General features: G+C 29.0%; 1 protein-coding gene and 1 long non-coding RNA gene across 8 annotated transcripts in view; one reads left to right on the top strand and one right to left on the bottom strand.

Moving 5' to 3' along the window:
- The window catches only part of LOC129908310 (band 7 protein AGAP004871), a 63,210-nt gene that overhangs the window by 19,272 nt on the left and 17,822 nt on the right, over positions 1 to 26,116 (top strand). Inside the window, exons 1-2 of one of the 7 annotated variants that reach the window (XM_055984722.1) lie at positions 4,926 to 5,614; positions 19,136 to 19,177. The exons of 2 other annotated variants lie outside the window; for them this stretch is intronic. In XM_055984722.1, the coding sequence (XP_055840697.1) occupies positions 5,575 to 5,614; positions 19,136 to 19,177 (82 nt within the window). In that variant the 5' untranslated portion in view covers positions 4,926 to 5,574. Of the gene's footprint in view, positions 1 to 4,925; positions 5,615 to 19,135; positions 19,178 to 26,116 lie in introns of those variants that run through there. 4 more of the 7 variants (XM_055984723.1, XM_055984719.1, XM_055984720.1 and 1 more) reach the window with 4 other exon arrangements.
- LOC129908313 (uncharacterized) overlaps positions 1 to 26,116 on the bottom strand; it is a 93,115-nt gene that overhangs the window by 62,496 nt on the left and 4,503 nt on the right. Inside the window, exon 2 of the long non-coding RNA XR_008771257.1 lies at positions 20,086 to 20,300. This is a non-coding gene — a long non-coding RNA (uncharacterized LOC129908313). The remainder of the gene's footprint in view (positions 1 to 20,085; positions 20,301 to 26,116) is intronic.

Below are 26,116 nucleotides of genomic sequence, written 5' to 3'. Positions count from 1 at the left end.
AATAACGTATTGTGAGAAGGATGTTTGGGAATATAACAAAAACGAATGACCCACAAAAGTTTGTGGTAAAAACAAAATAAATTTTAGATTAGAATAAATTGTGTTAAAAGATATTTGGGTTTCCAAATAAAAAATTTAATGATTTTGATATGAATTTTTAGTTTAATGTTATGAGTTGGAAGGATGTTTATTTATTGTTGCTTGTTAAATTTTAAAATAACCGTTAGCAGATATTGGTTTTGCAAAAAAAATTAAACAAAAGACTTCATTTAGCTGAAAAATTAAAGTTAAAGTCAATAATTTGAACGAGAATGACTTGTTTTGTATCAAATAAATCGAAAACATAAAACTGTTGTGCACCGTCAATGTCAAAAAAATGTATATGATTGCATACTTCATTCCTCTCAAATGTTTTAAATTATTTGTAAACGGCTGGAAACGGTTTCACAATGTTAAAGATTTTGAGAAAAAAAAAATGTTACACATACACCACAGTGAACATTGATAAGAGATTTTCTGTCGTCCAAATAATGAAACAGTTTCACCTTTACAAACCACTCAGTGACCTTTCACATGATGTAATTGGTCATTCAGAGTTACATAAGGGTTACTCTCACAATGGAACCCTTGTCAAAACCTTTCAAAAGCATACATTTTTAAATAATGTGTTGTTTATTTAGTGCAAATTCATCATCAACATGATTTAGATTTTCGACCCATATGTTGACATTTATAATTCAAAGTAGCCTGTGTGTCTATAATTGTGTTCTCTGTTTGTGGATATTTTTGTATTTAATTCTAATTTTAACTTGAAATTTTCAAATGGCGACTGAGGGAAGTAATCTGTTGAAGTTAATTCTAGTAATTATGTCATTATTTAAACACCATGTTTTTTATTTTACTATACAGCAGGCTACACTGGAAAAGGATTATATATTTATTATTTTATTGACATGGAACAGATTTTAAGGGTTAAATTGTTTATTTAATGATTCCTTATTTAGATCGGACACTCGAAAAAATGGTCACCCTGTGACCGTGATTATAAACATTAATAGCCGTGTTTTATTAGTACTCAGTATTTTATTGAGTAAACATTTTATTATTTAAACAACAACAAACGATTACTTTTATTTATTATTATAATCCTTTATTGTTAAAGGATAAAAAATGTATAAGTTTAAAAAAAAAATTCTCATTTGTAATCATTTGTTGTTGTTTCCCATGCAAATTGTTACTGAACTAACCGCTCTGGAAAGTCTCCAAAAAAACGAAGTGAATCGGTCCTTTCGTTTAGACTGTAACTCCTTATACAGACAGACAGGTAGACAGACGGACTTTTGGGACCCACTTTTTTTGTACTGTGTCATAACTTTATAATGTATATCGAACCTGTATCGCAAGTAAAAAATTCTTTTGTGTATTTTTTGAAGCCATACTTTTTATGGGACGGTGGGTATGAAAATTTGGTTTTTTGACAAGAATGCCAAAGGGATTATGACGCGATCGCCATCTCCAAGATAATTGGGCAGCAGGGCTGTCGTTTCACCTTTAGAGTTGGTAGTACTTTAGTATTTAAAAATGCAGTACGCCGCAGTACGGTAAAAAAACACACAAAACGTGGCAAGCTGCATGTTTCTTGTCGCAAGTTGCATGTGGCATGTGGCAAGTACCATGTTGCATGAATTGTGCTACAAGTGCATGTGGCATGTGGCAAGTACCACGAGTAGACACACTCTTTTTCTGTGATGTTGTTGTATTGAAGGAATATCAGTTCTGTTAAAATTCGGTGTCACTGAAAAAAAAAAAACTATAAATTTTGAATTGATTTCTCTTTTATATAAAAGTTTGTAATCCTGCTATCTTCTTAAAAATCTATACTATAAATTTTTTTTTTTTTTTTAAAGTTAACTTATCTAAGGCCAGGTCTTTAATTTATTATTCTGAAATTCACTTAACTTCTTGTCAAATTGCTATTAAATATGTACATATTGTATATATCCAACTTGTTTCGCAAACATTTAGCAATATTGATGGATCATCTGTACCACCCATAGGCCTACAAGTAGCGTGTTTCTAACTTAACATTATTTGACCCATTTGACCATATTTACTAGTAAACAACAAGTCCTTTTCGAAATGATTGATTACTAAAATGTCCTTTCACTAAAATACATACATATGTGTACGTTAATATGTGCAAACTCATGTCATACCAAACCCATTTTCTCCTAGAGTGACGACGAAAACTTCCAACACCAATGACGTTTCGAACGTGTCATTTTAATTGGTTTAATCAACATTAAAGGGATAATAACAATTCAACTTATCTATCGTAAATCAAAATGTGTCAATTATTTCATCAGACTCAACATCAAATCAATATAGCAACAAAAGATATTCAAAGAAAGCAAGAGAATGCAACAGCAAGCGTAGTTCTTAAGAAAACCTCAAACTTAATGAGAACAATATAACGACGTCATATAAAGATTTTTTTTTTTTTATTTTGTTCAATGACATCATTCGAAACTTCAAAAACTCTTACAATACAATGCATCAACCCTATATACACTACTACCTAGAAGAAGCATCAACATCAACGTCTCATAAGCAATTTTGCACTCTTATCGTATTTTTAAATCCAGAAATCAGCCGACGAAGTCCTGAATGTGTCCTACATTTTCAAGAATTCCAAACTAATACATTGATAATGTTGAAAAAGTAAAACACCCTCACACACAATCTCTCTCTCTCGATTTTGTTGTATATAGTATTTAAATTGAAGCAGAATCCTTAAACAGTGAATTTCCCGCGCGTCACAAATTCTATTTAAGGAGCTTTCTTATCAAATACGGTTACTATATAAGCTTTTTTTTTTGTATCGCACAAATTGAGGTGGCCATATGTACCTATTCAATTTCAGCAAACAGTTATTTGTTTAGGTAAATATAATAACAAATAGGGGAAAAACTTTACCCTGTAACTAAACCCAAAAGCTTATTGAAATCGAAGTTTTTCGCTTTTGATTTAAGTAGTTGTAATGTTAGTAAAATTTCACTTTGTTATCAAATATACAATATAGACCTGAAGGCGGATTAAGTATTTTTGTAGATAGAGCCAAAAGACAAATGATGAACTCTCTCTTTAAACGTAATAAAATGCAATTTGGTGACATTTTCACTCACGGTTAAACCAGTTAAACCTAAGAAAAGAAGCCCAGAGCCTTTAAAAGTATTAACCTTTGTAAGAAGGGACTTTTCAACTTTCAGGAAACAAGCAAAAGTTATGTTAAAGTTATTCTTCATCGTTCAAGCAACAACTATATGAGTTTTTTTTAAGGACAGAAGTTTGTTTTATTTTTTTCAAAAATATTTTATTTTGAATTTGATATATTTATATTTGGCAACTTTTAGAGGCGTAAGAAACTATGTTATAGAAAAATTTAATTTAAAAGTATGAGTATTCGGGATTTTAAAAAAAGTTTAAATTTGAGAAGGGTAAATAGAGGCGAATTTAGAAAAAGATCAAAAAGCTATTTTCTTAAGAAAAAGTGAAAAAAGCACGACCAAAATGTGAAAAAGTGACAGTTTTAGAACTATAGTTTATTGAAACTATTTATTTTATGTGAAAATCGGTTTCTTTTCAATAAAACCGTATTAATAAACTGAATATGTTATTGGTCTTTCATTAGGATCTTTTTCATTAATTTGTTTTGGGAGGATCTTTGAAGGAGCTTGCTTTTTTAAATATATTTGTTGTTTTTTTTTTTTTTTATTTTAATTTCATTTCATTCCAATCTATGTAAGTGTTCCAATAACTTTATCTGACTTTCTCGTCTCAGTGTTCGTTGTAGATCGAGAATAATTTTTTTTTCATTACAACCCATTGTTAAGTGCCAATGAAGAAGTTCACTACGGTGTATACGTAACTTTTTAATCAGAAGTCTTTGAATGGGAGATCCTCATGTGCGTTGCTACTTAAATGACTTTAAATAACATATCAACAGTCTCTTATTAGTATATAATGCAATTGGCTTTCATTCCAGAGACTCTGGATTAAATAAAATCCCTACTCCACCTTGGCCTTCGAGGGCATTTTATTTACCGTAAAACTATATTACATTTTTAAAATTAATTCTCTTACGATTCCAATAAGACCATTTGAAAACTTGTTTAAAATTAAGGTTTTTTTTACCTATAATTGTATTGTTTTTTTTTTTTTTTTTTGTAAAAATGTAAATTCTCCTAAAACCTACCTAACCTATGTAAAAAAAAAGCATTAGATTTAAAATATTTATTTAAAGTTTTTTAAGTCTTTTTTTTGGCTCAAACTAAATAATAGTGGAAACAAAAACTTGTTAATTTTATGAATGAATGTGGAAGTGTATATCAAAATCGAGAGAATCCAACAAATCGATTTAACAGTTGATTTTTTACTAACTACCTTATGCTTTAATGTTCCAAGACAAAATTGTGTTTAGGAAAATTGATTTGCCACATAACCTAATTAGCTGTGAGTTTACACAGCGCTGATTTTAGAATTCGCTCGAAAATTTTAAATTAAAAATAAACCAAACAAACTTTCAGTACACAACTTTGTTCACCTACTTTTTTATTTCATATTTTCTTTAAAATAAATAACACAGTAGATTTGAATTCTATCAATTTATTATGAATTTAATTAATTATTTATAAAAAGAAAACTTTAAAAAATAAAAAAATGTACGTTTTAAAAAAAGTTTGTATTCATTTCGGACTTCTTTAAATACCATTTTGATGTGGTCACCTTTATTGAAATGCGTACCAAATGCGCAAAATCAGGACACGGATATTTTATCCTGATGAAACAAGTGTTTTTTGTTCAAGGAACAACGAACAGCGTACATATAAAAGATTTTCCTGCGATGTGCACTCTGGTGAAATAAAAATATTTAGTTCCTTTAGGACGAGTGAACGTAGTAGACGTTTGCAAAGAACATTTTAACCTCAAAACCAAATGTCACCATTTATTTTTCCAACTAATCAAGTGAAATAAATTTTGTCTGTGACGCGGTGTAGTTAGAAAAAAATATTTTACATCGAATTTTTTTTTGTTTTGATTCTATCAAAACGAAGTATTTATTATTTTGTATATCTTTGTTGTTGTGGAAAAGTTATTCTAAATAGCGTGTGCATTATTATCTATAGATAAATCGCTTGTTGGTGCTTTTAATAAAATATTAATCATTTAATAAGGAGTTTCATTGGAAAACGAACGAACGAACGAACTTATAGATAGACAAATGTATATCCTTACAAAGTCGTAGTAGAATAAATTATTTATTTCTAAAGTGCTTCTTAACTGGGCTGCAAAAAGTGACATTCGTATAAATATTGGAAGGGAAATTACTCTGACTCAATTCGATTACTCATAAAAACGACTGATAACAGAAGAAAAAGAAAAATACAGTGAAGAAAAAAAAAAGGGAAGGAAGAGCCACAAAAGGGAGAGATTCAGTTTATTGACCGAGAGGATTAAATACTTTTTTTCTGTGGTATCCATTTCCGGGCCCTCAACAAAGCAGCTTGTCCGAAAATGCCTGACGAACGAAGTGTAATAGTTGACACTTCGAAAGGTGGGTTAAATTTTTATGTGTGACGATATATTTTTAAAAGACTTTGATAGTTATCAAACAATAAAGTTAAAAGGGATCAATATAGAAATGTTGATACCAATGTTCAACTTGTTGAATACAAAACACTAGACGATAAAAAAAAATACTGCTCGTCAAAATTTACAAACAGAAAGCCAAGTGCATGTGGATGGTTTGATTATAGCTTTATAGAAGATGCCACCCCTATGCGAGGCCATTTAGAAACGTTTAGTTGAACAACTTTTGATTGGAATCTTCTATGTTTTCTATGCATGCAATAATGGGTGGTTTAAGGGTTTGAATATGGGGCAGCATGAAATAAAGTAGGTGCTTTTGTATTTGGTGTTTGTTTGTTTATTTTCTTTCTTTTTATTTTTTCTTTGTTTGTGTGTGTTATTTATTTGCTCTCTTTTGACTTTCGATTTTTTTTTCTTCTTGATTTAAAACGTCGAATTTAACCTTCACCTGATGGTGATGGCGATTGTGGTTGTGAAATGTGTGCGGCAATAAATTTAAAGATAAATCTATGAAGATGCTTTTTATGGCGTATATAATTTGTTTAATGATGATGATGAATTTGAAGTGGTTGAGGAAGTTCATTTATCTTGATGTCAGAAATGTGTGCATGTTTTTGCTTAAGTAGGATATAGCTTTTGTAAAGCTGTGAAAATTGTATTTTTTTAAATCATAAAAAACTTTCTCAAAATATTTTTTTTTTGTAAATAAAAATATCTTCTTTTTTAATAATTAACCCTAAGGCTTTTTATGAGGAAAAAAAACATGGCTGCTTTACCCTTTTATTCTGCACGTAGAAACTGATGTTAAATGATTTTTTTTTGCGATATTGATATATTCCATTCTATCAGCATTAGTTCTCAATTATTCGAAAACCTACAATAAATTTTAAATAACTCTGCAACCAGACCTCAAAGAAAGTTTTGAGTTTTATTTAAGAATAGTGCTAAAAAAGACCTTCCATTTGTCTTTTCTTTTATCCGAAAATCGAAAAAAAATGAATTTGCAATTATGTATTTGTAATTTTTGTACCTAAATGGACACTATTAACTGTAAACTCATATCTTTGAACTGAAATTCGTTTCAAGACTTGAGTTCGAAAATATCTCTTTTCGAAAATTTTGCAAGGGTATCCCTTGGCATTATTTTCGAAAATCAAAAAAATAATAAATTTTTGAATATAACATGTATGTATGTAATTTTTGTTCCTACCTGAATGAAAAAGCTTGCTTACTAAAAACTCATATCCTTGAACTAACCCTAGTTTCGAGAATTGAGTTCGAAAATATCTCCTTTCAAAAATATTGAAAAAAAAAAATGGTATTTGGATAGCTTTGCAACAAAACCCCAAAGAAAGTTTAAGGTTTTACTTAAGAATAGTGCTTTAAGAGACCTTTATTTTGATGTCTCACTCAATGGATTTGGAGGATTTTTTTTTCGAAAATCGATAAAAATTTAATATGTTATTATGTGTAGTTTTTGTACCTAAATAGTCGCTATGAATTCATATCTTTGAACTAAAACTCATTTCCAAACTTGAGTTTGAAAATATCTCCCTCCGAAAATAGTAAAAAAATGATATTTCGATTTCAAATAACTCTGCAATCAGAATTTAGACAAAGTTTTGGGTTTAATTTAAGAATAGTGCTTAAATAGTCGCCTCTTTTAATGTCTCACTCGATGCATTTGGAGTTTTTTTTTTTTTTCAAAAACGCATTTTTTTCAGCTATTTTTTTCGAAAATGTAATTTTTGTACCATAAATGGCTTGGCAGTGTTGCCAGAATATTTTTGTTGCAAGGAGCCGATTTTGAAAAATATTACAGCCAAAAATAGCCACTTTCAAAACTGGTCCAACAAAATGAAAAGGTACATTTTGCTATTCAGATTTCAATGCATGCTAATTGACGGTCGTTAAATTAAATTTGTAACACCTAAATAATATGAAAAATGTATGCAAATTGGTATGTCTCTGTTCTCATCTCTGGTGGATTTTACATGTTAAATGCTTTGATTTTAAAGAAGCTTTAAATCACCAAGTTCAAAATTAACATAGCAAAAATTTTAAGGAGCGAGTGAAGTGTTCAAGTGTTCGAAAATCGAAAAAAAAAAATATATTTGTACTTTTTCTATTCACTATGAACTTATATCCTTGAAATAAAACCCGTTTTATTTGCATTCGAGCAAATTTATATAAGACTCCATCTCTACCATCTTTTTCTACCGACTTATAGGTTCGATTTAATAGCAGAAGCATTATGAATAGCTCAAAACTATAAACAACTTGAACTATGAGAGCTTTTTCGTACGGAGTCTTCTATTGATGTTTTGATATTTTAGAAATACATTTTTCGTTCCTCTATAAGACAATCGTATTTAAAGTACTTTTACACAGTAAGAAATTTCCAATAATATTATTCTGAACAAATTTTTAATCTCATTTTAATTAAAGTATTTCAAAGAAATCCTCAAGTGGAAACTAAAAACTTTTCAATTTTAATTTAATCTTGTTTCCCATTAAATAATAAAATCCATCTTCCAATCCAATCAACAGAAGAAACAATAAATTGATTTTATTTTCACTTCTACAACACTCTGCATCCGCTCATTGAAATATCATATTTCCAACTAAACTGATGAAGATGATACATTTAAAATCATTTAAGGATCAGAATAATTTCTTTTGGAAATTATTATGCAAACATTTGTACAAAGTTATGGGTAAAAAAATTCATTCCCCTTAAGAATTCCAAAAGTTGTAAATTTCTTAATAATATTTATTTGCATTTCTCCCCTGTACAAAATGAATACCAGATTGATGAGGGGAAGGAACTAAGCAGAGGTAAGGCTCTTTGGGTAAACAATAGATTACTATTTTCTCTGGAGAATTTTATCATATTTTTTTTTTAGCTCCTCTCTAACATCTAATGTGTGTGAGTTGAAATATGGGTCACTTGATTTTGTCATAAAAGCCTTGTGGGAATTCCATTGTCTTAAAAGCTTTAGAAATGCGAAATTCAATTAATAAATAAAGAGGCAAAAGCTTGCCTAGTTTACATTTAAAAAAAATTCTTATAATGGTTACATGGAAATAAAATGCCTGTGACATTAGAAATTTTAATGACTCTACGAGGTTTCTGTCAAGGGATAGTAATAATTATATCGATTTACCCTTTTTTGTCTTCATAAAGTGTGTATGAATTTGAAAAAGTACATTTCAAGGTAGTCCACTAACAGGGGCGTACACACCATTGGGGCAAGCGGGGCAGTGCCCCGGGGCCCCCGACACGCCTTAGGGCCCCGAATGGAGATAATGCAGAGAAGGCAACTTTTTATACATGTGTATGTATGTATATCGAAGCAAAAAGATCAGATGTTTTACATGAATGACTTCGAACACAAGAGAGACAAAATATTTCCTTCAGTGTAATGCATAATGAATCGGGGACCAGCTATATATTTATTTCATCTCAAAAAAATATTACCTCAGGGGCCCCAAACAAATAAATAGCTTTTTTGAGAGAAAAATTATATACCTATTATCTTAGAGCTTCAAAAAATATTACTTGAATAATCTAAGCGACCAACGAATGTTACATCAGGTACCCAAAAAAAAGAGTAGGGCGTTTACGTACTTTTTTATTTTTTCTTATTTTCTATATCAAATGGGACCCAAATATCAAATGGGCCCCAAAATTTAGTCCTGCCCCGGGGCCTCAGCAACTCAACGTACGCCACTGTCCACTAACCTCACACATTAGAATGTCAATCGAATTCAGTAGTTGAGATTTGTTTCTGTTTTTTCAAATTTTTAATTCAAATTTTTAAGCTTGAGTGCCGAAAATAGTCAAAAATGTCAAATACCCGCTAAGTTTTTTTTTGTTTTTGATGCTGTAACTGGTTTTTAATGTAAACATGCATAACTTAACATAAAAACTTTTAAAATTGTTGTTACGTTCACAAAAGAAGCATGCAATTAGTATTTCAAACTTTACAAAGAAAAAATATTCAACCAACATCTCATTATTGAACCTCTTTTTGTTTTAAAACAAGCTTCAAGTCCTCTTTTCAGGTTCTGAATATCTATCTACATACGAAAAAAAAATGTTTTATAAAGCTTTTTTTTTTTCAAAATGTCACTCATCTAAAATGTTTGCATTTCTAAATAATTATTTCATGATCCCATATTCAAAAAAAAAAAAAAGAAACTTACCTAAAGTAGAAGGCAATAATAAAATGACAAGATATCATTTCGCATATATAAACGTTACCACTAATTAGTTCACCATGAAAAAGAACATATTATTCAGAATTCTTAAACTACTCATGTTAAAAAAAAAACTCATATTCCCTTAGCACTAATATAAGAAAAGTAAAAACTAAAATTATTTTTAGCTACTCTACTACATAAAATGAATATTTAAAACTAGAGCGTGCAGACTGTCATTAGTGCGAAAGTCCTTTGTGGGCAATTATTATAGACAAAAATAATATTCACAACCAAAAAAAAAAAAACTAAAATTCAATTGCTTAGCGACTTTGCCGGTACATATCAAACTTTGTTTGGGTTTGTCATTTTTAGTTTATTTTTTTTTTTCGTAAACAGGGTGTTTTGCGAATTTTCTCTCTGAAAAAAATTAAATTTAAATAGAAATATTTTTAAGGCTTACAATTTTTGATTAAGCTATGTATGCATGTTCAAAATATTGAGGAATGACTTTTCAAAAAAAATTTTAAGAACCTTTTGTCATTTTTCAAACAATCGAAATATGCCCGGAAGCCTCTCGGTTCGACCTAAAAATGTATGACTCGTCTCGAATACAATTAAATTCAACATAAAAATACACTCTCATCGTGCACTAAAAAAAAATTATTATTAAATACTAAACCCTTTATACCTATATAAAGTTCTTTTACATTTATTCAATATTTGAAAGTAAAATAAAGAAGTTTGGAGGTCTAATTTATCAAATTTTTAGGGAGAACCAAATATTTCAAGGAAAAAAATTTGTGTTCACAAAAAGAAATCAAAGCAAATGAAGAAATATGGCCAAAAAGATTTGAAAGATAAATTTATATTTTATCACGAAAAGTTTTGAAAATAGACAGGTACCTAAATTTTGTTTAATTATGTAATTGTCTTTTCTAAATTCTGAGTTTGAGTAGCTACTATTTATTTTTTTTTTTTAAACAATTCATTCAATGTAGATTTATATACTTGATTTTAATTTCTAATAGCTAAGAATCTTTTCATATAAGAGCAAGTGCGATTTTCTTAGTTTTTTTTATTTTATATTAAAGGCTACCCTGTAATATAAGACTTAAAATTAATTTAAAAAACTCTATCATTTGATACATAGGTATTGTGTTTTTGTACACGAAAACTTAAATTATATTTATTTTAAAATATTTTCCTTAATAACAGTGCTAAAAATATAATAAAAGAAAAAAGGTGTTCCAATCCACATTCGTGCAGATAAATCAAAACTCGTGTGATATGTAATTAAGACAATTTTATATTTAACAATAAATACGAGTAGTATCTACTTATAATGGTTCATGAATGAGGCAACACTTCTAAATAAATGCTTGGGGACATTTTCAGGTGCTAAACTTATTCGTTTGTTTAAAAAAGAAAATGCGGAATTTATAATTACAAAAAAAAAAAAACCTGGAGTTTCAAACAGTTACATCAAAATCATAATAACTGTACTTAGAGACAATATCAATAATTCATAAATGGAATGAGACGTATTCTGTTCCTTTACTTTTTATATTAGGGCAAGTAAAAAATTGTTCTGTAACTTGAATTTAACATTTTGAAAAGCCAAACTTACCCAAAACAAAAATTTTATTTGCATGAAAAATAATGATGATCTATTAAAAATATTTAAATTATGTTTACTATGAAATGAACTATGCAATCTTTAAATATTCTATCTATGAAAATTAAAAAAAAGCTCTGTGCCAAATTTTGTTTCACTATACTTCCCGAATATTAGTTTGTGTTTGAACAATTCAAAATGACACGCAATATACCAATTACAATTATTGTTATCGTATAAAGTGGAATTATATGCTACTGTCATGAATAATTAGAATTTTTTCTAATTCTTTGAAAAAAACAACAATATTTCCAAATTAATTGGCAGGTGAGCTACAAAGCAATTTGTTAGTAAAATAATTTTAAGACTTGATAATTAAAACACTCAAGCCAGAAACATTTACATTGCTGATTAAATTAAAATAAAAACACGAAGGGTTCCACAGGATCAAGCATGTAATCAAGGTCACCACACGTGTGGAAGGAATAGAATTTATAAAAGGGAATAATTATTTTGAATAAAAAAATTCGTTCTGTTACATTTAAGTTGTCATGATTACTTACTATTAAAATATTTAAAAGATCTCGTGAATTTAAAATATTAAATTGAAAGAATATTTCCAATTAACTTAAAAAGTGTTCAAAAGTACCTTCTTCTCCCCTATCATTAATTAAAATAAATATTTCTTCAATTCATCCTGTTGAATCTACATATTTAAAAATACTCAATTTATGGATGATTTAACATTTATATTTTCACTTCAAGTGGAAGTTTCAACAATTTTGACTTAAAACTCTCGCACTTAATTTGTGATGAATTTTCAATGTGACATAAATATGCAAATTATATTATTATTTCCATCACATGAATTCATGTTCGCAGAATGAGAGTGTTTTCATTCAAAACATAATCAACATTTAATATTTGTGCCAACATTTAATGCATACATAAAGTGCATATTATATAGTTTGTATGAGATGTGATGATGATTATACTCACGACCACGAGAACTCTTTCTTCGCCGAACTGCGAAACTGAAACTCAACTCAACTAACCTACTCATGAATATAATGTGTATGGCATTAAGTGCTTGAACTATGTATCACATGGTGCGGATGGTTGACTTTCCATCGTGTTAATTAAAAATAAGCAGCAAACATTTAAGCCTCTTAAATGAACCCCCTAATGAAGAATGAGGGGTTTTTAGTGCATCAAATTAGCTTAAATGTTTCATATACATTAGGGTGGGTCAAAAAAATCGAAATTCTTTGTTTTGATTTGGTACTCCGAAAAATCGATTGCTATACCCCTCTAGAATATACACACCAAATACGAGCTCTTTATCTTAATGGGAAGGTCCTCCGCTTTTCAATTTTCCATTTTTACATCAAGCTTCTACTAAAAAAAAATAATTTTTTTATTAATTGACTGTTTAGCAAATTTTTTTTGATATTCTTGTAGGAAATTGAACGCTCTACAAAAAAAAACTTTTACACTTTTTTCGTTTATCTAACCGTTGAATAGATATTTGAGGTCCAAAAATCGAGAAAATCTTTAAAAATTCGTTTTTTGTTCTTAATTTTGTAACAAATTGAAAAATTATAATAATCAAACGCGCAAGACATATTCTTGTTGGAAATTGATTGTTCCACAAAAAAGGTCATATTAACTTTTTTCATTAATCTAACCATTCTAAAGATATTCGAGGTCAAAGTTAAAAAAAATTATAAAAACATTTTATATTTTTAAAAAATTTCCAATTCACTGAAACTTCATTATTTTCAAATTAGCAAGATATATTCTTGTAGGGGCTTAAACGTTCTACAAAAAATTCCTTGGAATCAAAGTGATTGCTTTAACCGTTTAGAAGATATTCGTATCCAAACCAATGCTCACTGATTTCAATAGTTTTCTTATGCATTGCGATTTGGATACGAATATCTTCTAAACGGTTAAAGCAATCACTTTGATTCCAAGGAATTTTTTGTAGAACGTTTAAGCCCCTACAAGAATATATCTTGCTAATTTGAAAATAATGAAGTTTCAGTGAATTGGAAATTTTTTAAAAATATAAAATGTTTTTATAATTTTTTTTAACTTTGACCTCGAATATCTTTAGAATGGTTAGATTAATGAAAAAAGTTAATAAGACCTTTTTTGTGGAACAATCAATTTCCAATAAGAATATGTCTTGCGCGTTTGATTATTATAATTTTTCAATTTGTTACAAAATTAAGAACAAAAAACGAATTTTTAAAGATTTTCTCGATTTTTGGACCTCCAATATCTATTCAACGGTTAGATAAACGAAAAAAGTGTATAAAGCTTTTTTTGTAGAGCGTTCAATTTCCTACAAGAATATGAAAAGAAATTTGCTAAAAAGTCAATTAATAAAAAAATTATTTTTTTTTTTAGTAGAAGCTTGATGTAAAAATGGAAAATTGAAAAGCGGAGGACCTTCCCATTAAGGTAAAGAGCTCGTATTTGGTGTGTATATTCTAGAGGGGTCTAGCAATCGATTTTTCGGAGTACCAAATCAAAACAAAGAATTTCGATTTTTTTGACCCACCCTAATATACATACGAGTATATGATTTAATTGATTTAAAAAATTATTTTAAAATTCAGTTAACAGAAATTGTATTAGAATCAATTTAGCTGCTATAGGTTAGGTAGTAGGTAGATCGTCTGGAAGTAAAGTTGAAGAATGTTTTTGAATTATTCTTTTTCAGTAGTGTAAAAGGCTACACTAAAAAACTGTTCTTATTTGAAAAACTTTATACAAACTAAGAAATAAGTGAAATTTCAAATGGTTTCAAACAGAATAAAAAAATACAGTGTATCACAATAAACATTTTCTCAAAAAAATGAGCCCATTCTTTTAAATAATTGAGGACCGTGCATCAGTAAGAAGGTAGGTCATATTTTTTATTTAGGCAGATCCAAAATTTAAGAAAATCGTCATAATTACTTATATTTTATAGAACTTAAAATACTCAAATTTTTTGATAGCATCTCATTTTAAATCATTTGTGAAATAATTAATGGCAAAGAGTTTTTTTTTCATAAACAAAATTTGTACTTAACCCTCTTTTGGTGCAAAGTCCTCAATAAAAAAAAAAAACTTCAATTCAGATTATTGAAAAATTTAAATTGAAAAAGAAAGTTTGTTAACATTTTCCAGAAAACTTTTTATCGAACCTAATGCATTTGAGTTCACTAACGTTTAAAAAATAAATCTGTATGTAAAATTGTCAAATGTCAAAAATATATCCAAATCCAAAATAGTTATAAAATAGATTTTAACTATGAAAATAGTTATAAAAATGACAATTTTTTTCTCTGTGTGATAGTGAATATTATGGATTTGGATTTATTTTTGACATTTCAATTTCTTTAAATCCAGATGTATTTTTTAAACTAGTGAATAATATGGCCGTAAGCCTTTTATTATTACAAGCGTTCTTAAAATTTTAGCTGGAAAATTTATTTCGAATGTAATGTGTTTCGGATCAGTAAAATTTTCTATTCAAACATTATTCTTAGAATGTTATGTTTTCTCATATATATTATAACTATTCCATTTAAAGAATTGTAGCACTATATGGAAAAAAATGAGAGAAACTGCTTCGAAAAATTTTGTTTTTTCAAAACCTAAATTTCGAAAAGATTTTTTACAAAATTTATAACACCTATTACATAAGACTATAGTTCTTTTCTCTATCCGCCCAAACGTAAATAGGAGCATTGAATTGAAGAAAGCCCAATTCAAAGTATGAATCTGTTCATTAATTTTTGAAAATTTTAGCAAATATTTTTGGAAAAAAAATTTGATAACAAAAACTTTAAGTAAAACAAAATCCAGGCGAGAGAATATGTTATTATAAACTGGTCAACTTAACTGTAGGTAGGTACATGTTAATAAATCGGACCCCAGAAAGAAATAGTGACTCCACTAATTAGAAACTTCGCATTTTTTTTCTTGTGTATGTATATTTTTTTTTTTTTTACAATTCGCATAGCATTTTCTAGTAAATCTTGCATTGTATTTATTTATATCTTGTATTGAACCGTGCGATTCGTATTGAATTCTTATGGAATTATTTTGCAAGGTGCGATTAATTAAAAGCAATTACCCTTCGATATTTTAAAAATTTGTACAGTTTCTAACAATCTGTATTAAATTTTTTGATTGGTTAACTGCTTTCAAGGTAATTTTTACAATTCGCATTGTAATTTATAACAATTTAAATCGTTACTTTACTTTTTTTTTAATTCGCATTGCCATTGAAAAATTCGTGTTATATTTTTTACTATGTTTTTAATACTCGCATCATTATTTTGTTTACGATTTGCATTTAAGTTTTTTCATTTCACATTGTAAGTTTCTAACAAAAGCATAGTTATTATTTAAAAAATCATACTGACTTATTTTGCAATATCTACAAATACACATATTTGTTTATTTCTATGTTAATTGAAATGCGAACACTTCTAACTATAATTTTACAATTTGCATGCAATTTGCAATTTTTTCACAAATGGCATTACAATTTCTTACAATTTACATTAATATTTTGTACAATTCGCACTGGGATTTTTACAGTTTCCAAAGAATTTTCTTAAAACTTGAACTATGATTTTAAGATTTCACATGGAGACTTTTTTTTAATTCTCATTGTAATTTTCTATAATTTGAGTAAATATCTTACAATGCACATTATGATTCTTTCAATTTGCATTGTTTTAAAATTTCGCCTTTTGAATGAATGATTTCCTTATTTGAATATTTTACAAACTACATTAAATTGTCTAACAACTTGCATGACGATTTTAAGATTTCCCATTGTACTTTCTTATAATTTACATTTTAATTTTTACAATTCGCATAACATTTTCATCAAAATTCGCAATGTGATCCTCATCCTTACAAATCGCATTTTAATTATTACAACTGGCATTGGAATTTTATTCTTTCCGCATTGATATTTGATACAATTCGCATTATAATATTTACAACTTGCATCAACTTTTTTTAACATTCTCATTGTGATGTTTAGATTTCGCATTGTAATTTCTAATTTTAACAGCACGCATTGTTAATATTTAGTATTCACATCATCATGAAAAACAATTCACATTGTTATCTACTATTTTCCAGAACTTGCTGTAAACTTAAATTGTTGATATCTCAAAAAAAAAAAAAAAAATTAGAATTTAAATCTGTCTAGCCTTTACTATTTTTATTGCAAATATAAATATTAAATTCTTGATAATTGGTCACATAATCCTGTTACTATATTATATTAATATTTTATTCATATTCATTCATATTGAATATAAAAATAATTTCCGGCAAGTACTTAATGGATTTTAAAAACAAAACGCACAAAATAAAGTTAAAAAAGGATATGGATGCAGCAATGCTACAGGCATATGCATAAATATAAATGCACACAAACTTATATATGCCTAGAAGCACTTAAAATAATTATAAAAAGCTATATAACCATGTCACTTGGGTAGATTGTTGTCATTTCCAGAAGCCTGCTTCATGTTAACGCTAATTGATTTATGACATGAATTCTACCAACAAGTTAGACCATTGACATTACGGTCAATGGTCAGGTCAGGTTAATTTTTTTCTCTGAACCCGCAATTGCCACTGCAAAACGAATTTCAGAACTCAATTATTTTTTTATAGACCATCACCTTTTAGAAAAGTTGAAGAGTTGTTTTTTATCTATTAAGCGTTCAGGCATATCAAAACATTCATGTTTTTTACATCAAAGGCACTTGAAATACTTGTGTCATGACTTTGTTTCATTGGAATAGACATAGGTTCATGAGTATTTAGGAGTGTCTATTTAAAAAGGGCTTTGAAAAGAAAAAAAAAAAAACGGAAGTCCTAGAAATATGAAGATGGGGATGGGGAGGTTTCCTTTTTTTGTTTTGAATTTTTGCTAGTCAATATGAAAGTTTTTTATTCAGATCCTTAATTGTATACAGAATGTCCCAAAAGTTAGCGTCGAAACTAAAACGGTAGATAGGTAGGTAGTGACAGTTATCAGAAAAATAATAAAAAAAATCGCAGCCATATATTTTGTGAGTTATGGGCATTTGAAAAAAAGTCGAAAAAATGGTCACCCTGTGACGGTTTTACATGTGCCCTGACTACAAATCTTAATTTTTCTCATTTTTTTCTTTTGTTACGGAACCTTGAATAACCCTGCTACCAAATGCATTTAAAAATTTTAACTCAGCTGCATCAGTTTTAAAGCAAATATTACTTTTTTACCCAACTAAGTACTAAACATTTTTACATGACTCTAATTCAATGAACCGTAGTGTAAAAAAAATGCACTACGATGTTTCGGCAAGTTACCTTAGTTGGTGTGTTGGTGTGCTCAATTCTCTTTTCAAAATGGTATAACATTGTTGAGGATATTCCATAAATAACCGAGATACAATTTTTTTATTCTTAAGAAATTCGACTTTTTTATTACGTAATTTTTCCATATTATTTAAGATTTGTACCCTTACAGAACCTTTCAGAATACAAACACTTAAATAATATGAAAAATTACCTAATAAAAAAGTCGGATTTCTTAAGAAAAAAAATTTTACCGTCACAGGGTGACCATTTTTTCGACTTTTTTTCAAATGCCCATAACTCAAAAAATATATGGCTGCGATTTTTTTTTATTATTTTTCTGATAACTGTCACCACCTACTCTATCTACCATTTTCGTTTTGACGTTAACTTTTGGGACACCCTGTATAAACGAATCTGTTCCTCAAATAATTTATGACCATTAGTTCTTAAGCCCGTTACAATACCTACTCTTTTTAATTACCTTAAGATCCAAAATCTAATAGAATTTTAATTCTTTTCTTAACCCTTTCGACTAACCAGAAATCATTAATCCGCATCTATCATTTTTCTTGATGGAATTTATTAACAACGTTTCAACAAGGACTTTGGGGAATTTGTTCAAAATTAGGTCACAGTATGAGGTGATGAAGAGACAACACAATCTTTCCCCATCAATATATACAACAGAAACAACCTCTCTGATGTGCAACTGACACATTAATTGAATAACATTTTCCCGGATATTTTGTAACAACAGCAACAACCTGTTACGTCGACAACTTTATTGTATACGTCATTGACATACAATATCTATAGTTTTGGTGAAAACTCTCTTAAACAAGATGTTACACAGAAAACTGGGTCATATCCTCGTAGCTACCAGCAGGAAATAATATAGTTTGGGTTTATTTGCGATGTTTTTTTTTTTTATTGAGGAATAAGATAATCCAACTTTGTGTAGATGGGGGAGTGTTTTTGAGCTTCAGTGACGATAATCCTTTATCTCTAAACAAACTTAAGACCACTATTTAAAAAGGATTATCATTATAATATTAAACTGTTAAGGATATGCATTTAATTTTTTTTTAAAATCTTTTTTGCATGCATTTTTTTTTAAGATTAGCTTTAATGTATTTTAGATCTATTTTTGAACTATAAGGAAGCATGCTGTTGTTGTTTAATGGTTATAATAGAATGCTATTTATGGTAAAGAATATTTAATGGATATTTAAATTGAAGAAAGGAGTCAAAAATTATACTCATGATATTTTGTGTTTTTAAATCTTTCAGGCAAACAAGAACGGGCACTCAGCTACTGTAAGTTTAACCTTTGTAAGTTGTGACTGTTTATCCTGATGTTATATTTATTTTTATCTATTAAAAAAAACGAATTTATTTATATCCCCGCCTGCATGTTTGTGTTAGAATAGAGATTTATAGAAATAAAAAAAAAAAAAAAATTAGAAACTTATTTAGAATAGAAAATTGAATACGAGTATCTACTTTAGTATATAAACTCAACGAAAATAAGCTTTAAATTAAAACGAATTCAATTAATTATATTCTTTTGAATAAATCAACGCGCTTTCCGGGACTTCCTAATATCCTTACGAACGAGTGTTAGGAAATTTAAAGAGGATTTGAAAAAAGACACACCGGTGCACACTAGCTTTAAATATCTGATTATAATGAGAGGTAATCCTCGTAATTGACAGTGCGTGTGAAATTAGACTCCAAGCGTCAGGGTAAAAAGATGAACATTTTTAGATGAATGAGTGAATTTAAATTAAATTTCCTTGAAATACAATTTGTCATACAAATAATTTTGAAAAGAAACTTCGTTTCAACGATAAATGGGCAGCACTTAAAAATTTCGAAGGATTAAATGCCACACTAGGAAGGTATTTCTTTTGTCCATTTGGATGGAACATTATTATGATGCATTTCAAGGAGCAATGAAAAAAATATGAGCGACACTACTCCGGAGATTGAGTTTTTTAGCTTCTCGAAAAAATTTCTCGATTTTTAACTTCACAATTAACCAGATTTAAAATTTTTAAGTAACAAACGTTTAAAAATGATTCAATCTTAAAAAGTTCTGCAATAAAAAAATTTTCTAGCAATTATTCAGTAAAAGTTAAAATCAAGTACGACAACAGTGGTGCTTTTAATGAATTTCGACGTCAAAAATAATTTCATATTCATTTCTTGAAAAAAGTTATGAAATTTGGCACACTTACCTAAAAACTTCACTGCACATTGACTTTCATCGAAAAATGGTCATTGAAAAGATTTTTGACCCTGTTATTCCATTATGTATAAGCGTTGCAAAATCTAACATATTTGGCGACATTTTGCAATTTGTTAGCTGTGCAAAACTGACAATGTCTTCAATTACAGTTAAATCAGTATATTATAGGCAGGATCATTCTTTGTTGATTTAAGCGCTCAAGGTCTAGTTTTTGACAAAAAAAAAAGATGTGTTTAGGTACACAGCTTTAAAGCGTTTACAATTTTCAATAATATTTCTTAAGATCAAATTACGTTCAAAAAGAATGGTTTTAATCTTAATTACGATGATTAATTACGAAAATTCGTGTTAAAAAAGTTAAAAGAATTAGATCAAATTCATGTTTTAAATACCGAAATTTTCTACTAGTTGTAAGTTGTAACAGTATAACAAATTTATTCGATTTCGACGAAATTTATGATATTAGAAAAACAATATCTTGAAAACTATTAAGTCCACAGAGAGATTTAATTAAAGCAATCCTGCTAACAAAACTATTTCATATAAGTATGGAGTTTTCAAAACTTTTCTAAATGCAAAGCGAAATCCACATAAGGTTTGTTCGTTGTGAGCTCTAGGGCACTCTGGGTCGCTCCGAATTCTCCTCCTTTTTCAACCAGATTTATTTCCTCTGTGTTCGATGTTGACTCTGAACGCACCCTGAACAACTCTGAGTTTTTTGTCAGAGCGTGGTATTCAGAGTTATCAAAATCAAATCAGCTGTTGTCATTTGTGATTTGTTGTTTGTGGATACAAAATTTGTATGGTAAATATGAGATTTTTCACGAAATTCATGAAATAAGAAACTAAATAAAGAAAAAAATGTCAAAACAGAAATCAGCTGATGAAACTAAAGCTCTGAGGTGTTCGATGTAAAATAAAACCTGAGAAACTCTGATTTTTGTTACAATTGATTGACATGACTCAGAGTGCCCTGGAGCTGGAAAACAACGAACAGACCTATTATGTGAGAGATGATTTTGAAAACAAGCGGTGAAAAATTTAGTTTAAAGCTTTTCATATCGTTGGCTAAGATTATTTGTACCTACACGGAGAAAACATAACGCCAGGGATAACTTTACTTCTAGTATATTTAATCAGAATAAAGTTGAATATACCAGAAATAAAGTTAAATATACCAGAAGCATAGTCATCCCTGCCTTATTTTTTCTCTGTGTATGTTTTCACAACGTGAATAACGTAAATTTGGGTCCTAATAAAATCAATTTCCTCCTAGGCAATACCCAAAAACCGTTGACTAATTAGTTTGAAGGAAATTGTTTCGGTGGTTTGGGCCGAGTGTTACCTAATGGTGGCATGAGTGGCATGTTGTACAAGACTGACATTTTTGTGGAATTAAAAAAACATACATACTTCAAAAACGATTTAAACAAATTTTAAAATTAATGTGCTAATTTTAGCGTTATTTTTTTGTTGCCTTAAAAACTATTTTCAGTGGTCTTAGCCTTAGATGAAGCTTCAAAAGTCCTCAGGTAGTCCCGAAACCCATGCACTCCGAACCTACACAGTACGAAAACGAAAACTTTAAACCCGTTTTTCGCGGAATGCGTTTTTGCTGCGCCATGCAACTTAACTGAAAAACTAATGAAGCTATCGGCTTGAAATAAAAAGCAAATTACTCCTTTAATCATTGGCCATTGCATGAACCTAAAAGTTCAAAATATTTTTACATTAAATATTTTTTTTAACAATTTATTTATAAAGAAACGTTGTGTTTTTTCGTTTTTTTGGTCTCTCATTTTTATTTTACGCTTTTTTTTTAACTTAATTCAGGTTCATGCGATGCGTATAGTTATATTTTAAAAAATTATCTTTTGATTAAAAATAATTTTCTGGACCTGGGCATTGCACGGCGCAAACTCGAGGCGTTAACTTTAAAGGGCTGTAGAGCATTTAATTAAATTTGTAACCAAATGAAAAAAAAAAAAATTTTATTTATATTTATTAATTTTTTATTATTGAAATCATAAAATTGTCAATCTGGCAGACGACTTTTGCCATGTCTTTAAAGATTCGTTAACCGAATTCAAAAATGTACTAATGATTTTTCTATTTTCTAATCTAATCATATACTTTTCCAAATTTCAATAAATATGCTTTCAGTTTTCCAAAAAGAATTATTGAACCAGAGGGATTTCCTCCCTAAATAAACGAAGAATCCTCGAGAAAAAAAACTTTGCCAAAATAACATTTTTTGTTTCAATTTTCTCAAAGATGTAAAATTTAAGAAACAATTCGTCACGAAATATTTAACAATCCATCATTGTCATTATGAAATACCTTTCAAACTCAAAATCTTTTAAATATTTTTGAAGTAAAAGTTGATGATTATTGAATTCTATAATACGAAAATCAACCATAAAAGTTATCATTATCTTATCACACTTTAAAGTATAACGTATAAAGTAAACTCATGATTGATTAGAATTTTCTAGAAAAAGAAGATTAGTTGGCAGCTTTCAGTTAAAGAAGAAATTTTGAATATGTCCTTGTAAAAATTCAAATTCTACAGTTTGGTTTCATTTACTGATTTTTTTCTACAAATCTTATGAATACAAATTATTACTATATACCTATGATTATTTTAATAACTATAATTCTTTAAATTTCATCAAACCCATTTGTTTGAACATCGTTATTTATTTTAGTTATCACCACAAAAAAAAAACCATTCCACAAAAAATCCTATTTTCAATCAAAATAAATCCTTGATTGAAAATAACATACACGATACACGCAATTTAAAATAATGTGTTTGGTATTGTTGTTTTCTTTTATTCAAATAACCAAAATTGTTGGATTTATGAGAAAATAAAAAAAAAAAAACATTCAAATGGAGTCTGTGACCTATTTCAATACAAAACTATATTCTTCTGATTCTGCTTCTGTTCTTCAACTAGAGAGTTCTTTTATTTTTTTTTTAATTTTTATTTTTGAATGATGAATGAAAGAGGTGGATCAAAACGCTTGAATGACTTTCAATGTGTCATATTATATGTGTGTATTGTATGCATAGAAAACTTGAATTATTTTTGTATCATTTTTTGTTATATATTTTATTTTATTTCAATGAAACTGAGCAACCAAGAGAAAGTGTATTCTATATATCTGACTGAGTAAAGGAACTCAATCCCCCCATGAGAGTATACTGTTCTTTAGAGTTTTTAACATGTCAAAGAGCATTACATTTATCAAGTGAACTCTAGTCTTGTATGTTTATGTTTGCCAATTTAACTGTTTCTCGTTTGCTCTTTCTTTTCCATCAGACCATCATGAAACTTGGAATTTCGATTTAATTTTTCAGTAAAAGGAAGAAGTTTGATTGCTTGAGGGATTGCTTTTAAGGTTTTCATCTACGATTCGAATGAAATTGCTTTTGAGGGGCTCATAAGTCAATCGAACTTCAAGATTTGTATTAAATTTGTGTTCTATTCAGTAAGTTTAGAAAACGCGAATAAAGTTGGCTTGGAAACTCTGTGGTTTATCTGTGAAACTTTAATTCTTCGAGCTACCCATAAAATTTCCTTCAAAATAGATTTATTTTTGAGAACTTAAAGTAAATTCAGTATGCACAATAAATTTTGAGCTCTCAAACATAAATTAAACAAATTTTTTTCACAGAAAGTTATATTATTTTGTGGTGTCATTAAAAGTATGGTCACATCTTTTCAAGGCTTTACCATTTCAAAAAATATGGTTCACGAAGAATTCATTATTTCACCACTATTCGTTATATTTCATACTTTTGCTTACATTTCTTTTCTTGATGAAAAAAAAAAAAAAAAAATTCATAGATGTACATACATTTTTTTTTATATTTATGTGAGATCCAGTACACCTGTGAATATATCTGTTATACATATATGTGTTTGTGTAAATATAGGTATATTGATTGAATTTTCTAAAGAGTGAATAGCGGCAAATCCTCTATACATATATATGTCTATACAAAAAGGATGAACTAAAAAGTGGTTGTGGTCGTGAAATTGGTTTTCGTATTCAAAATACCTCTGTACATGAATGAATCTATCTCTGGGGGTCTATTTCAGAGAAATTTTAAAAGATAAATCGATAACACACTTAATTTATTCATTTGTTCGTATTGTTGAATTGGAAGAATTTTAGAAATTTAATTTAAAGGGAAACAACTATTACTCGTATGTTAAGTAAAATCTTGAATAGGTGAACATAATCAACTAATGGAATAAAAAACTGTTTATGGTTGAAATAGTATTTACAATATGGGATCATTTTGAGGGCTAAAAGAGCTACTTCGATTTGAAAATAAAAATCTCACATTCAGACAGAAGGGACACATTTCTAAAAAAAAAAAAATTAACTTACAACAGAAAAAAGGTAGATACATACATTTACGAGCAATACTTTTCTTAAAGCCAAATGTCTAGGTATACTCTTAAATTTTGTTCTCATAGTTTTTCCAGTTCTAAAAAGCTTTCTTATTAAAGAAACTTTTAACATAAGGGCAAGTACATACGTGCGACCCGGTCATGCATTTTATTTCTTCTGAGAAGCCGATGGCGACGCGACGTTCCTTTGTTCAGTTTTTGCTTGTAGTGCTCGTTGATTGCTCAGATTTTTCTTTATAGCGCACTTTACATGGTTTTTGTAAAGTTGCGTGTGCTTGTGCCTGTATTAATCATACACAACAAAAACATTACTGTTAAAAAAGGAGCCAAGTTCTCCTATGTTGAAATTATGCTGGCACAAAAAGTACTGAGATGTAAAAGTGTACCAAGTTCTAAAGTTTGGGTTCAAATTCGTATCAATAAAATTTTGATTGTTCTCTTGACAATTTTTCTTTTAATTACCGATTTTTAAAGTTATTTCAAAATTTGCCAAGTAAACAATCAATTGATACGAATTTGAACCCAAACTTTAGAACTTGGTACACTTTTACATCTCAGTACTTTTTGTGCTAGCATAATTTCAACATAGGAGAACTTGGCTCCTTTTTTAACAGTAATGTTTTTGTTTTGATTTCACTACTTTTTGCAAGGTATGGCTGTAGAATTGAAAATCTCTATATTTGATGAAAATTCAGTGAAAATGGGCGGTTGCCACGCCCCCTGGCTAAAATTCTCAAATTTTAAATTTTTTTCTTTGTATAAACTACCATTTCTACCATTCTACCAAATTTCAAGATTCTACGATAATCAGAAGTGTTCTATAATATTTAATGAAAATTCAGCGGAAATGGGCGGTTGCCACGCCCCCTGAATTGAAAATCTCAAATTTTCGATTTTTCCCTTTGTATACACCACAAGTCCTATCACCGTGTAAAATTTCAAGTTTCTACGTTAACGAGAAGTTCTCCATAATTTTGATGGTCTGTCAGTGAGTGAGTGAGTGAGTCAGTCAGTCAGTCAGTTACGGTTTTTGCGATTTTTGAAGCCTTATATCTCAGAAACTACTCATCGTAAAAGGCTGAAATTTTGTGAGGAGTTTGGTTTTGACAAGTTCAATAAATGTAGCGAGCATCTCTTTCTAGCATCTTTGGTGTGGAAATTAGAGGGGGGTCGAAAATGGCCTGAGTTGTTTCCTGTAAATAAGGGTGTAGTGCCAAAGTTGCTAGAGAACTTGGCTGGGCACTACCGTGCTTCTTGATTAATCATAAAAACAGGTACTTGATGCTGCAGTAGGACTTCTAAAGAGGTTTTGCGAAAGGCGATTAGAATAAGACACGACAATCTCTTGTTATTGTAGGCCTCACCTCCTAGAGCAAGCGATGGTTTGGATATCCGCATCAAAATATTGGCTATTTCGAGGCAGTGGTCTGAGTCAATGTTACGCCAGAGCTTTCGGACATCTATAATAATGCTTAACCTGGTCGATCGCAAAATGGTCAATCTGTTGGAAGCTTGATTAATCCGAAAATTTCTATGTTCATTTATGTATGTATGTTAACATTCTCGAATTGCGTACAAACTATGAGAAAATTT

Source organism: Episyrphus balteatus, chromosome 2 (genome assembly GCF_945859705.1).
Source record: "Episyrphus balteatus chromosome 2, idEpiBalt1.1, whole genome shotgun sequence".
NCBI classification, from domain to species: Eukaryota; Metazoa; Arthropoda; class Insecta; order Diptera; family Syrphidae; genus Episyrphus; species Episyrphus balteatus.
The sequence above is the reverse complement of the archived record's forward strand: the minus strand, read 5'-3'. Positions and strand labels throughout refer to the sequence as shown.